Source organism: Coregonus lavaretus (assembly GCF_964263955.1).
Source record: "Coregonus lavaretus genome assembly, chromosome: 21".
Taxonomy (NCBI): domain Eukaryota; kingdom Metazoa; phylum Chordata; class Actinopteri; order Salmoniformes; family Salmonidae; genus Coregonus; species Coregonus lavaretus.
The window spans coordinates 111,205-124,663 of record NC_140008.1 but is presented as its reverse complement, the minus strand read 5'-3'; the positions used below and the strand labels follow the sequence as shown (position 1 = coordinate 124,663).

The 13,459-nt window shown below is 42.5% G+C and overlaps 1 protein-coding gene across 1 annotated transcript in view; it reads left to right on the top strand.

Annotated features, from left to right (window-relative positions):
• ice2 (interactor of little elongator complex ELL subunit 2) overlaps positions 1–13,459 on the top strand; it is a 65,719-nt gene that overhangs the window by 22,183 nt on the left and 30,077 nt on the right. The window contains exon 11 of the mRNA XM_084185594.1: positions 26–155. Within this exon, the coding sequence (XP_084041720.1) occupies positions 26–155 (130 nt within the window). The remainder of the gene's footprint in view (positions 1–25; positions 156–13,459) is intronic.

Here is a 13,459-nt window from a genome sequence, read left to right as displayed (position 1 = left end):
AAACCTGTGTGTTTGTGTCCTTCAGGTGGTTCCGGTCTATATCCTGTCCAAGATGGAGTACCAGCTTTCTTATGGAGTGGAGAGTCTAACTAAGACTGAGGCCTGCCGGCTGTGGGCTGAGACACGCCTACACTCCAGCACTGTCTGCTATATAGGTAATACACTCCAGCACTGTCTGCTATATAGGTAATACACTCCAGCACTGTCTGCTATATAGGTAATACACTACTACACTGTCTCCTATAGAGGTAATATACTACTACACTGTCTCCTATAGAGGTAATATACTACTACACTGTCTCCTATAGAGGTAATATACTACTACACTGTCTCCTATAGAGGTAATATACTACTACACTGTCTCCTATAGAGGTAATATACTACTACACTGTCTCCTATAGAGGTAATATACTACTACACTGTCTCCTATAGAGGTAATATACTACTACACTGTCTCCTATAGAGGTAATATACTACTACACTGTCTGCTATATAGGTAATACACTCCAGCACTGTCTGCTATATAGGTAATACACTCCAGCACTGTCTCCTATAGAGGTAATACACTCCAGCACTGTCTCCTATAGAGGTAATACACTCCAGCACTGTCTGCTATATAGGTAATACACTCCAGCACTGTCTCCTATATAGGTAATACACTCCAGCACTGTCTCCTATATAGGTAATACACTCCAGCACTGTCTCCTATATAGGTAATACACTCCAGCACTGTCTGCTATATAGGTAATACACTCCAGCACTGTCTGCTATATAGGTAATACACTCCAGCACTGTCTGCTATATAGGTAATACACTCCAGCACTGTCTGCTATATAGGTAATACACTCCAGCACTGTCTGCTATATAGGTAATACACTCCAGCACTGTCTCCTATAGAGGTAATACACTCCAGCACTGTCTCCTATATAGGTAATACACTCCAGCACTGTCTGCTATATAGGTAATACACTCCAGCACTGTCTCCTATATAGGTAATACACTCCAGCACTGTCTCCTATATAGGTAATACACTCCAGCACTGTCTGCTATATAGGTAATACACTCCAGCACTGTCTGCTATATAGGTAATACACTCCAGCACTGTCTCCTATATAGGTAATACACTCCAGCACTGTCTGCTATATAGGTAATACACTCCAGCACTGTCTCCTATATAGGTAATACACTCCAGCACTGTCTGCTATATAGGTAATACACTACTACACTGTCTGCTATATAGGTAATACACTCCAGCACTGTCTCCTATATAGGTAATACACTCCAGCACTGTCTGCTATATAGGTAATACACTCCAGCACTGTCTCCTATATAGGTAATACACTCCAGCACTGTCTGCTATATAGGTAATACACTACTACACTGTCTGCTATATAGGTAATACACTCCAGCACTGTCTGCTATATAGGTAATACACTCCAGCACTGTCTGCTATATAGGTAATACACTACTACACTGTCTTCTATATAGGTAATACACTCCAGCACTGTCTGCTATATAGGTAATACACTCCAGCACTGTCTGCTATATAGGTAATATACTACTACACTGTCTCCTATAGAGGTAATATACTACTACACTGTCTCCTATAGAGGTAATATACTACTACACTGTCTCCTATAGAGGTAATATACTACTACACTGTCTCCTATAGAGGTAATACACTACTACACTGTCTCCTATAGAGGTAATATACTACTACACTGTCTCCTATAGAGGTAATATACTACTACACTGTCTCCTATAGAGGTAATATTCTACTACACTGTCTCCTATAGAGGTAATACACTCCAGCACTGTCTCCTATAGAGGTAATACACTACTACACTGTCTCCTATAGAGGTAATATACTACTACACTGTCTCCTATAGAGGTAATACACTCCAGCACTGTCTGCTATATAGGTAATACACTCCAGCACTGTCTCCTATATAGGTAATACACTCCAGCACTGTCTCCTATATAGGTAATACACTCCAGCACTGTCTGCTATATAGGTAATACACTCCAGCACTGTCTGCTATATAGGTAATACACTCCAGCACTGTCTGCTATATAGGTAATACACTCCAGCACTGTCTGCTATATAGGTAATACACTCCAGCACTGTCTGCTATATAGGTAATACACTCCAGCACTGTCTGCTATATAGGTAATACACTCCAGCACTGTCTCCTATAGAGGTAATACACTCCAGCACTGTCTGCTATATAGGTAATACACTCCAGCACTGTCTGCTATATAGGTAATATACTACTACACTGTCTCCTATAGAGGTAATATACTACTACACTGTCTCCTATAGAGGTAATATACTACTACACTGTCTCCTATAGAGGTAATATACTACTACACTGTCTCCTATAGAGGTAATACACTACTACACTGTCTCCTATAGAGGTAATATACTACTACACTGTCTCCTATAGAGGTAATATACTACTACACTGTCTCCTATAGAGGTAATATTATACTACACTGTCTCCTATAGAGGTAATACACTCCAGCACTGTCTCCTATAGAGGTAATACACTACTACACTGTCTCCTATAGAGGTAATATACTACTACACTGTCTCCTATAGAGGTAATATACTACTACACTGTCTCCTATAGAGGTAATACACTCCAGCACTGTCTGCTATATAGGTAATACACTCCAGCACTGTCTGCTATATAGGTAATACACTCCAGCACTGTCTGCTATATAGGTAATACACTCCAGCACTGTCTCCTATAGAGGTAATACACTCCAGCACTGTCTGCTATATAGGTAATACACTCCAGCACTGTCTCCTATAGAGGTAATATACTACTACACTGTCTCCTATAGAGGTAATATACTACTACACTGTCTCCTATAGAGGTAATATACTACTACACTGTCTCCTATAGAGGTAATATACTACTACACTGTCTGCTATATAGGTAATACACTCCAGCACTGTCTGCTATATAGGTAATACACTCCAGCACTGTCTCCTATATAGGTAATACACTCCAGCACTGTCTGCTATATAGGTAATACACTCCAGCACTGTCTGCTATATAGGTAATACACTCCAGCACTGTCTGCTATATAGGTAATACACTCCAGCACTGTCTGCTATATAGGTAATATACTACTACACTGTCTCCTATAGAGGTAATACACTCCAGCACTGTCTGCTATATAGGTAATACACTCCAGCACTGTCTGCTATATAGGTAATATACTACTACACTGTCTCCTATAGAGGTAATGTACTACTACACTGTCTCCTATAGAGGTAATATACTACTACACTGTCTCCTATAGAGGTAATATACTACTACACTGTCTCCTATAGAGGTAATACACTACTACACTGTCTCCTATAGAGGTAATATACTACTACACTGTCTCCTATAGAGGTAATATACTACTACACTGTCTCCTATAGAGGTAATATACTACTACACTGTCTCCTATAGAGGTAATATTATACTACACTGTCTCCTATAGAGGTAATACACTCCAGCACTGTCTCCTATAGAGGTAATACACTACTACACTGTCTCCTATAGAGGTAATATACTACTACACTGTCTCCTATAGAGGTAATACACTCCAGCACTGTCTGCTATATAGGTAATACACTCCAGCACTGTCTGCTATATAGGTAATACACTCCAGCACTGTCTGCTATATAGGTAATACACTCCAGCACTGTCTCCTATAGAGGTAATACACTCCAGCACTGTCTGCTATATAGGTAATACACTCCAGCACTGTGTCCTATAGAGGTAATATACTACTACACTGTCTCCTATAGAGGTAATATACTACTACACTGTCTCCTATAGAGGTAATATACTACTACACTGTCTCCTATAGAGGTAATATACTACTACACTGTCTGCTATATAGGTAATACACTCCAGCACTGTCTGCTATATAGGTAATACACTCCAGCACTGTCTCCTATATAGGTAATACACTCCAGCACTGTCTGCTATATAGGTAATACACTCCAGCACTGTCTGCTATATAGGTAATACACTCCAGCACTGTCTCCTATATAGGTAATACACTCCAGCACTGTCTGCTATATAGGTAATATACTACTACACTGTCTCCTATAGAGGTAATACACTCCAGCACTGTCTGCTATAGAGGTAATATACTACTACACTGTCTCCTATAGAGGTAATACACTTCAGCACTGTCTGCTATATAGGTAATACACTCCAGCACTGTCTGCTATATAGGTAATACACTCCAGCACTGTCTGCTATATAGGTAATACACTCCAGCACTGTCTGCTATATAGGTAATATACTACTACACTGTCTCCTATAGAGGTAATACACTCCAGCACTGTCTCCTATATAGGTAATACACTCCAGCACTGTCTGCTATATAGGTAATACACTCCAGCACTGTCTCCTGTAGAGGTAATACACTCCAGCACTGTCTGCTATATAGGTAATACACTCCAGCACTGTCTGCTATATAGGTAATACACTCCAGCACTGTCTGCTATATAGGTAATACACTCCAGCACTGTCTGCTATATAGGTAATATACTACTACACTGTCTCCTATAGAGGTAATACACTCCAGCACTGTCTCCTATATAGGTAATACACTCCAGCACTGTCTCCTATAGAGGTAATACACTCCAGCACTGTCTGCTATATAGGTAATACACTCCAGCACTGTCTGCTATATAGGTAATACACTCCAGCACTGTCTGCTATATAGGTAATACACTCCAGCACTGTCTGCTATATAGGTAATACACTCCAGCACTGTCTGCTATATAGGTAATACACTCCAGCACTGTCTGCTATATAGGTAATACACTCCAGCACTGTCTGCTATATAGGTAATACACTCCAGCACTGTCTCCTCCACTCCATACACTCCTGTATTACCAATGACGTTAATGTGCCCTTGAGCAAGGCACTTAACCCTAATTGCTCCTGTAAGTCGCTCTGGTTAAGAGCGTCTGCTAAATGACTAAAATGTAATGTAATGTCTCCTATAGAGGTAATACACTACTACACTGTCTCCTATAGAGGTAATACACTCCAGCACTGTCTGCTATATAGGTAATATACTACTACACTGTCTCCTATAGAGGTAATACACTCCAGCACTGTCTGCTATATAGGTAATACACTCCAGCACTGTCTGCTATATAGGTAATACACTCCAGCACTGTCTGCTATATAGGTAATATACTACTACACTGTCTCCTATAGAGGTAATACACTACTACACTGTCTCCTATAGAGGTAATATACTACTTCACTGCCTCCTATATAGGTAATATACTACTACACTGTCTCCTATAGAGGTAATATACTACTACACTGTCTCCTATAGAGGTAATATACTACTACACTGTCTCCTATAGAGGTAATATACTACTACACTGTCTCCTATAGAGGTAATATACTACTACACTGTCTCCTATATAGGTAATATACTACTACACTGTCTCCTATAGAGGTAATATACTACTACACTGTCTCCTATATAGGTAATATACTACTACACTGTCTCCTATATAGGTAATATACTACTACACTGTCTCCTATAGAGGTAATATACTACTACACTGTCTCCTATAGAGGTAATATACTACTACACTGTCTCCTATAGAGGTAATATACTACTACACTGTCTCCTATAGAGGTAATATACTACTACACTGTCTCCTATAGAGGTAATATACTACTACACTGTCTCCTATATAGGTAATACACTACTACACTGTCTCCTATAGAGGTAATATACTACTACACTGTCTCCTATAGAGGTAATATACTACTACACTGTCTCCTATAGAGGTAATATACTACTACACTGTCTCCTATAGAGGTAATAGACTACTACACTGTCTCCTATAGAGGTAATATACTACTACACTGTCTGCCAAAGAGGTAATATACTACTACACTGTCTCCTATATAGGTAATATACTACTACACTGTCTGCTATAGAGGTAATATACTACTACACTGTCTCCTATATAGGTAATATACTACTACACTGTCTCCTATAGAGGTAATATACTACTACACTGTCTCATATAGAGGTAATATACTACTACACTGTCTCCTATAGAGGTAATATACTACTACACTGTCTCCTATAGAGGTAATATACTACTACACTGTCTCCTATAGAGGTAATATACTACTACACTGTCTCCTATAGAGGTAATATACTACTACACTGTCTCCTATATAGGTAATATACTACTACACTGTCTGCTATAGAGGTAATATACTACTACACTGTCTCCTATATAGGTAATATACTACTACACTGTCTCCTATAGAGGTAATATACTACTACACTGTCTCCTATAGAGGTAATATACTACTACACTGTCTCCTATAGAGGTAATATACTACTACACTGTCTCCTATAGAGGTAATATACTACTACACTGTCTCCTATAGAGGTAATATACTACTACACTGTCTGGGGTGATGTTGTCTACCCTCACCACCTGGGGTGATGTTGTCTACCCTCACCACCTGGGGTGATGTTGTCTACCCTCACCACCTGGGGTGATGTTGTCTACCCTCACCACCTGGGGTGATGTTGTCTACCCTCACCACCTGGCGTGATGTTGTCTACCCTCACCACCTGGGGTGATGTTGTCTACCCTTACCACCTGGGGTGATGTTGTCTACCCTTACCACCTGGGGTGATGTTGTCTACCCTCACCACCTGGGGTGATGTTGTCTACCCTCACCACCTGGGGTGATGTTGTCTACCCTCACCACCTGGGGTGATGTTGTCTACCCTCACCACCTGGGGTGATGTTGTCTACCCTCACCACCTGGCGTGATGTTGTCTACCCTCACCACCTGGGGTGATGTTGTCTACCCTCACCACCTGGGGTGATGTTGTCTACCCTCACCACCTGGGGGCGGCCCGTCAGGAAGTCCAGGATCCAGTTGCAGAGGGAGGTTTTCAGTCCTATGGATCCCCATTAGTTCCTGCCAAGGCAGCAGCTACTCTTCCTGGGGTTTATTATGGATCCCCATTAGTTCCTGCCAAGGCAGCAGCTAATAATAATAATATAAATAATATGCCATTTAGCAGACGCTTTTATCCAAAGCGACTTACAGTCATGCGTGCATACATTTTTTGTGTATGGGTGGTCCCGGGGATCGAACCCACTACCTTGGCGTTACAAGCGCCGTGCTCTACCAGCTGAGCTACTCTTCCTGGGGTTTATTATGGATCCCCATTAGTTCCTGCCAAGGCAGCGGCTACTCTTCCTGGGGTTTATTATGGATCCCCATTAGTTCCTGCCAAGGCAGCAGCTACTCTTCCTGGGGTTTATTATGGATCCCCATTAGTTCCTGCCAAGGCAGCAGCTACTCTTCCTGGGGTTTATTATGGATCCCCATTAGTTCCTGCCAAGGCAGCGGCTACTCTTCCTGGGGTTTATTATGGATCCCCATTAGTTCCTGCCAAGGCAGCAGCTACTCTTCCTGGGGTTTATTATGGATCCCCATTAGTTCCTGCCAAGGCAGCAGCTACTCTTCCTGGGGTTTATTATGGATCCCCATTAGTTCCTGCCAAGGCAGCAGCTACTCTTCCTGGGGTCCAGCAAAATTAAGGCAGTTATACAATTTAAAAACATTCCAATACATTAATAACAGATTTCACAACACACTGTGTGCCCTCAGGCCCCTACTCTACTACCACATATCTACAATACAACATCCATGTGTACGTGTGTGTATAGTGCGTATGTTATCATGTGTGTGTGTGCATGTGTCTGTGCCTATGTCTGTGTTGCTTCACAGTCCCCGCTGTTCCATAAAATGTATTTTTATCTGTTTTTTAATCTAATTTTACTGCTTGCATCTGTTACTTGATGTGGAATAGAGTTCCATGTAGTCATGGTTCTATGTAGTACTGTGCGCCTCTCATAGTTCCAGCAGCAGACTATGATCGATAATGTTAAAAGCCACACTGAAGTCTAACAAAACAGCCCCCACAATCTTTTTATCATCAATTTCTCTCAGCCAATCATCAGTCATTTGTGTAAGTGCTGTGCCTGTTGAATGTACTTCCCTATAAGCATGCTGAAAGTCTGTTGTCAATTTGAGTACTGTAATATAGCATTGTATCTGGTCAAATACAATTTTTTCCAAAACTTTACTAAGGGTTGGTAACAGGCTGATTGGTCGGCTATTTGAGCCAGTAAAGGGGGCTTTACTATTCTTAGGTAGTGAAAGGACTTTAGCTTCCCTCCAGGCCTGAGGGCACACACTTTCTAGTAGGCTTAAATTGAAAATATGGCAAATAGGAGTGGCAATATCGTCCTCTGTTATCCTCAGTAATTTTCCATCCAAGTTGTCAGACCCCGGTGGCTTGTCATTGTTGACAGACCATTTTTTCACCTCTTCCACACTCACATTACGGAATTCAAAATTACATAGCTTTTCTTTCATAATTTGGATGTGTAATTTGGATGTGCGCGCTTCCGCATTGTCTCCGTGCTGCTGTGCTGTTTGTTGCTACTTGGCTACCTGCCAAACTATTCACGTTTTACTTTTAATAAACGTTTAATCAATCTCTGTGTTCAACAAATTTACCAACTTTTTAGTTTTGTCCTCACTCATCTTTTTTCGTTAAACTTTTTCACCCCGGACGTTTATCCCGAGACAGAAGAGTCATTTTCCTGTGCGTTTTAGCTGCCAACTTTACGTTATTTTCCTTTTTTCCATCGCAACTTTTTTCCCTTATTCAACTTTTTCACTCCGGACGCTTTATCTGGACATGGTTCATCAACATCTTCAACAGCCGAAGCTAAGTAGTAACATTAACATGATGTCTTCTAATTGCAGTCGCTGTACTCATAATATACAGGAGAATTCTCGCCTTACGGCGAGAATAGCTGTGCTACAAGCCCAGCTTCAGACGCAATCGTTAGGCAAGGGTAATATCAGTGTAGGAAAGGAAGAAACAGCGTCTGTGCCACCAGTAAGTACAGACAGTAACGTTAGTATAAATCCCCCCGCACAGTCCCCGCAGCCGGACAACTTTCTCATGGCTTCTGGAGGGAAATACTGTTGGAATGCTCAACCGGTGTCGCTCATTCAGCCGACAGAAACCTTCAACCGGTTTTCCCCATTATGTAGCGAGTCGGAGTCTGAGTCTGAGTCTTCTCTAGTCTCTACTCCTCCCGTTACGGGGTCTGAGACTCCGAAGGCTCCCACCATTAGCTCTGACAAATTGAAAACCCTAGTCATTGGCGACTCCATTACCCGCAGTATTAGACTTAAAACGAATCACCCAGCGATCATACACTGTTTACCAGGGGGCAGGGCTACCGACGTTAAGGCTAATCTAAAGATGGTGCTGGCTAAAGCTAAAACTGGCGAGTGTAGAGAGTATAGAGATATTGTTATCCACGTCGGCACCAACGATGTTAGGATGAAACAGTCAGAGGTCACCAAGTGCAACATAGCTTCAGCGTGTAAATCAGCTAGAAAGATGTGTCGGCATCGAGTAATTGTCTCTGGCCCCCTCCCAGTTAGGGGAAGTGACGAGCTCTACAGCAGAGTCTCAGCACTTAATCGCTGGTTGAAAACTGTTTTCTGCCCCTCCCAAAAGATAACATTTGTGGATAATTGGCCCTCTTTCTGGGACTCACCCACAAACAGGATCAAGCCTGACCTGCTGAGGAGTGACGGACTCCATCCTAGCTGGAGGGGTGCTCTCCTCTTATCTACCAACATAGATAGGGCTCTAACTCCTCTAGCCCCACAGTGAAATAGGGTGCAGGCCAGGCAGCAGGCTGTTAGCCAACCTGCCAGCTTAGTGGAGTCTGCCAATAGCACAGTCAGTGTAGTCAGCTCAGCCATACCCATTGAGACTGTGTCTGTGCCTCGACCTAGGTTGGGCAAAACTAAACATGGCGGTGTTCACCCTAGCAATCTTATTAGGATAAAGACCTCCTCCATTCCTGCCATTATTGAAGGAGATCGTGATACCTCACATCTCAAAATAGGGTTACTTAATGTTAGATCCCTCACTTCAAAGGCAGTCATAGTCAATGAACTAATCACTGATCATAATCTTGATGTGATTGGCCTGACTGAAACATGGCTTAAGCCTGATGAATTTGCTGTGTTAAATGAGGCCTCACCTCCTGGTTACACTAGTGACCATATTCCCCGTGCATCCCGCAAAGGCGGAGGTGTTGCTAACATTTACGATAGCAAATTTCAATTTACAAAAAAAAAAATGGTGTTTTCATCTTTTGAGCTTCTAGTCATGAAATCTATGCAGCCTACTCAATCACTTTTTATAGCTACTGTTTACAGGCCTCCTGGGCCATATACAGCGTTCCTCTCTGAGTTTCCTGAATTCCTATCAGACCTTGTAGTCATAGCAGATCATATTCTAATTTTTGGTGATTTTAATATTCACATGGAGAAGTCCACAGACCCACTCCAAAAGTCTTTCGGAGCCATTATCGACTCAGTGGGTTTTGTCCAACATGTCTCTGGACCTACTCACTGCCACAGTCATACTCTGGACCTAGTTTTGTCCCATGGAATAAATGTTGTAGATCTTAATGTTTTTCCACAAAATCCTGGACTATCGGACCACCATTTTATTACGTTTGCAATCGCAACAAATAATCTGCTCAGACCCCAACCAAGGAGCATCAAAAGTCGTGCTATAAATTCTCAGACAACACAAAAATTCATTGATGCCCTTCCAGACTCCTTCTGCCTACCCAAGGACGTCAGAGGACAAAAATCAGTTAACCACTTAACTGAGGAACTCAATTTAACCTTGCGCAATACCCTAGATGCAGTTGCACCCCTAAAAACGAAAAACATTTGTCATAAGAAACTAGCTCCCTGGTATACAGAAAATACCCGAGCTTTGAAGCAAGCTTCCAGGAAATTGGAACGGAAATGGCGCCACACCAAACTGGAAGTCTTCCGACTAGCTTGGAAAGACAGTACCGTGCAGTACCGAAGAGCCCTCACTGCTGCTCGATCATCCTACTTTTCCAACTTAATCTAGGAAAATAAGAACAATCCAAAATTTCTTTTTGATACTGTTGCAAAGCTAACTAAAAAGCAGCATTCCCCAAGAGAGGATGGCTTTCACTTCAGCAGTGATAAATTCATGAACTTCTTTGAGGAAAAGATCATGACCATTAGAAAGCAAATTACGGACTCCTCTTTGAATCTGCGTATTCCTCCAGGGCTTAGCTGTCCTGGATCTGCACAGCTCTGCGAGGGCCTGGGATCGGGAGAGACACTTAAGTGTTTTAGTACTATATCTCTTGACACAATGATGAAAATAATCATGGCCTCTAAACCTTCAAGCTGCATACTGGATCCTATTCCTACTAAACTGCTGAAGGAGCTGCTTCCTGTGCTTGGCCCTCCTATGTTGAACATAATAAACAGCTCTCTATCCACCGGATGTGTACCAAACTCACTAAAAGTGGCAGTGATAAAGCCTCTCTTGAAAAAGCCAAACCTTGACCCGGAAAATATAAAAAACTATCGGCCTATATCGAATCTTCCATTCCTCTCAAAAATTTTAGAAAAAGCTGTTGCGCAGCAACTCACTGCCTTTCTGAAGACAAACAATGTATACGAAATGCTTCAGTCTGGTTTTAGACCCCATCATAGCACTGAGACTGCACTTGTGAAGGTGGTAAATGACCTTTTAATGGCGTCAGACCGAGGCTCTGCATCTGTCCTCGTGCTACTAGACCTTAGTGCTGCCTTTGACACCATCGATCACCACATTCTTTTGGAGAGACTGGAAACCCAAATTGGTCTACACGGACAAGTTCTGGCCTGGTTTAGATCCTACCTGTCGGAAAGATATCAGTTTGTCTCTGTGAATGGTCTGTCCTCCGACAAATCAACTGTACATTTCGGTGTTCCTCAAGGTTCCGTTTTAGGACCACTATTGTTTTCACTATATATTTTACCTCTTGGGGATGTTATTCGAAAACATAATGTTAACTTTCACTGCTATGCGGATGACACACAGCTGTACATTTCAATGAAGCATGGTGAAGCCCCAAAATTGCCCTCGCTAGAAGCCTGTGTTTCAGACATAAGGAAGTGGATGGCTGAAAACTTTTTACTTTTAAACTCGGACAAAACAGAGATGCTTGTTCTAGGTCCCAAGAAACAAAGAGATCTTCTGTTAAATCTGACAATTCATCTTGATGGTTGTAAAGTCGTCTCAAATAAAACTGTGAAGGACCTAGGCGTTACTCTTGACCCTGATCTCTCTTTTGACGAACATATCAAGACTGTTTCAAGGACAGCTTTTTTCCATCTACGTAACATTGCAAAAATCAGAAATTTTCTGTCCAAAAATGATGCAGAAAAATTAATCCATGCATTTGTTACTTCTAGGTTAGACTACTGCAATGCTCTATTTTCCGGCTACCCGGATAAAGCACTAAATAAACTTCAGTTAGTGCTAAATACGGCTGCTAGAATCCTGACTAGAACCAAGAAATTTGATCATATTACTCCAGTGCTAGCTTCCCTACACTGGCTTCCTGTTAAGGCAAGGGCTGATTTCAAGGTTTTACTGTTAACCTATAAAGCGTTACATGGGCTTGCTCCTACCTATCTTTCCGAGTTGGTCCTGCCGTACATACCAATACGTACGCTACGGTCACAAGACGCAGGCCTCCTAATTGTCCCTAGAATTTCTAAGCAAACAGCGGGAGGCAGGGCTTTCTCCTATAGATCTCCATTTTTATGGAACAGTCTGCCTACCCATGTGAGAGACGCAGACTCGGTCTCAACCTTTAAGTCTTTACTGAAGACTTATCTCTTCAGTAGGTCATATGATTGAGTGTAGTCTGGCCCAGGAGTGTGAAGGTGAACGGAAAGGCTGGAGCAACGAACAGCCCTTGCTGTCTCTGCCAGGCCGGTTCCCCTCTCCACTGGGGTTCTCTGCCTCTAACCCTGTTGCAGGGGCTGAGTCACTGGCTTGCTGGTGCTCTTTCATGCCGTCCCTGGGAGGGGTGCGTCACTTGAGTGGGTTGAGTTTCTGACGTGATCTTCCTGTCTGGGTTGGCGCCCCCCCCTTGGTTTGTGCTGTGGTGGAGACCTCTGTGGGCTATACTCGGCCTTGTCTCAGGATTGTAAGTTGGTGGTTGGGGATATCCCTCTAGTGGTGCGGGGGCTGTGCTTTGGCGGAGTGGGTGGGGTTATATCCTTCCTGTTTGGCCCTGTCCGGGGGTTTCTTCGGATGGGGCCACAGTGTCTCCGGACCGCTCCTGTCTCAGCCTCCAGTATTTATGCTGCAGTAGTTTATGTGTCGGGGGGCTGGGGTTAGTTGGTTATACCTGGAGTACTTCTCCTGTCTTATCCAGTGTCCTGTGTGAATTTAAGTATGCTCTCTCTAATTCTCTCGTTCTCTCTTTCTCTCT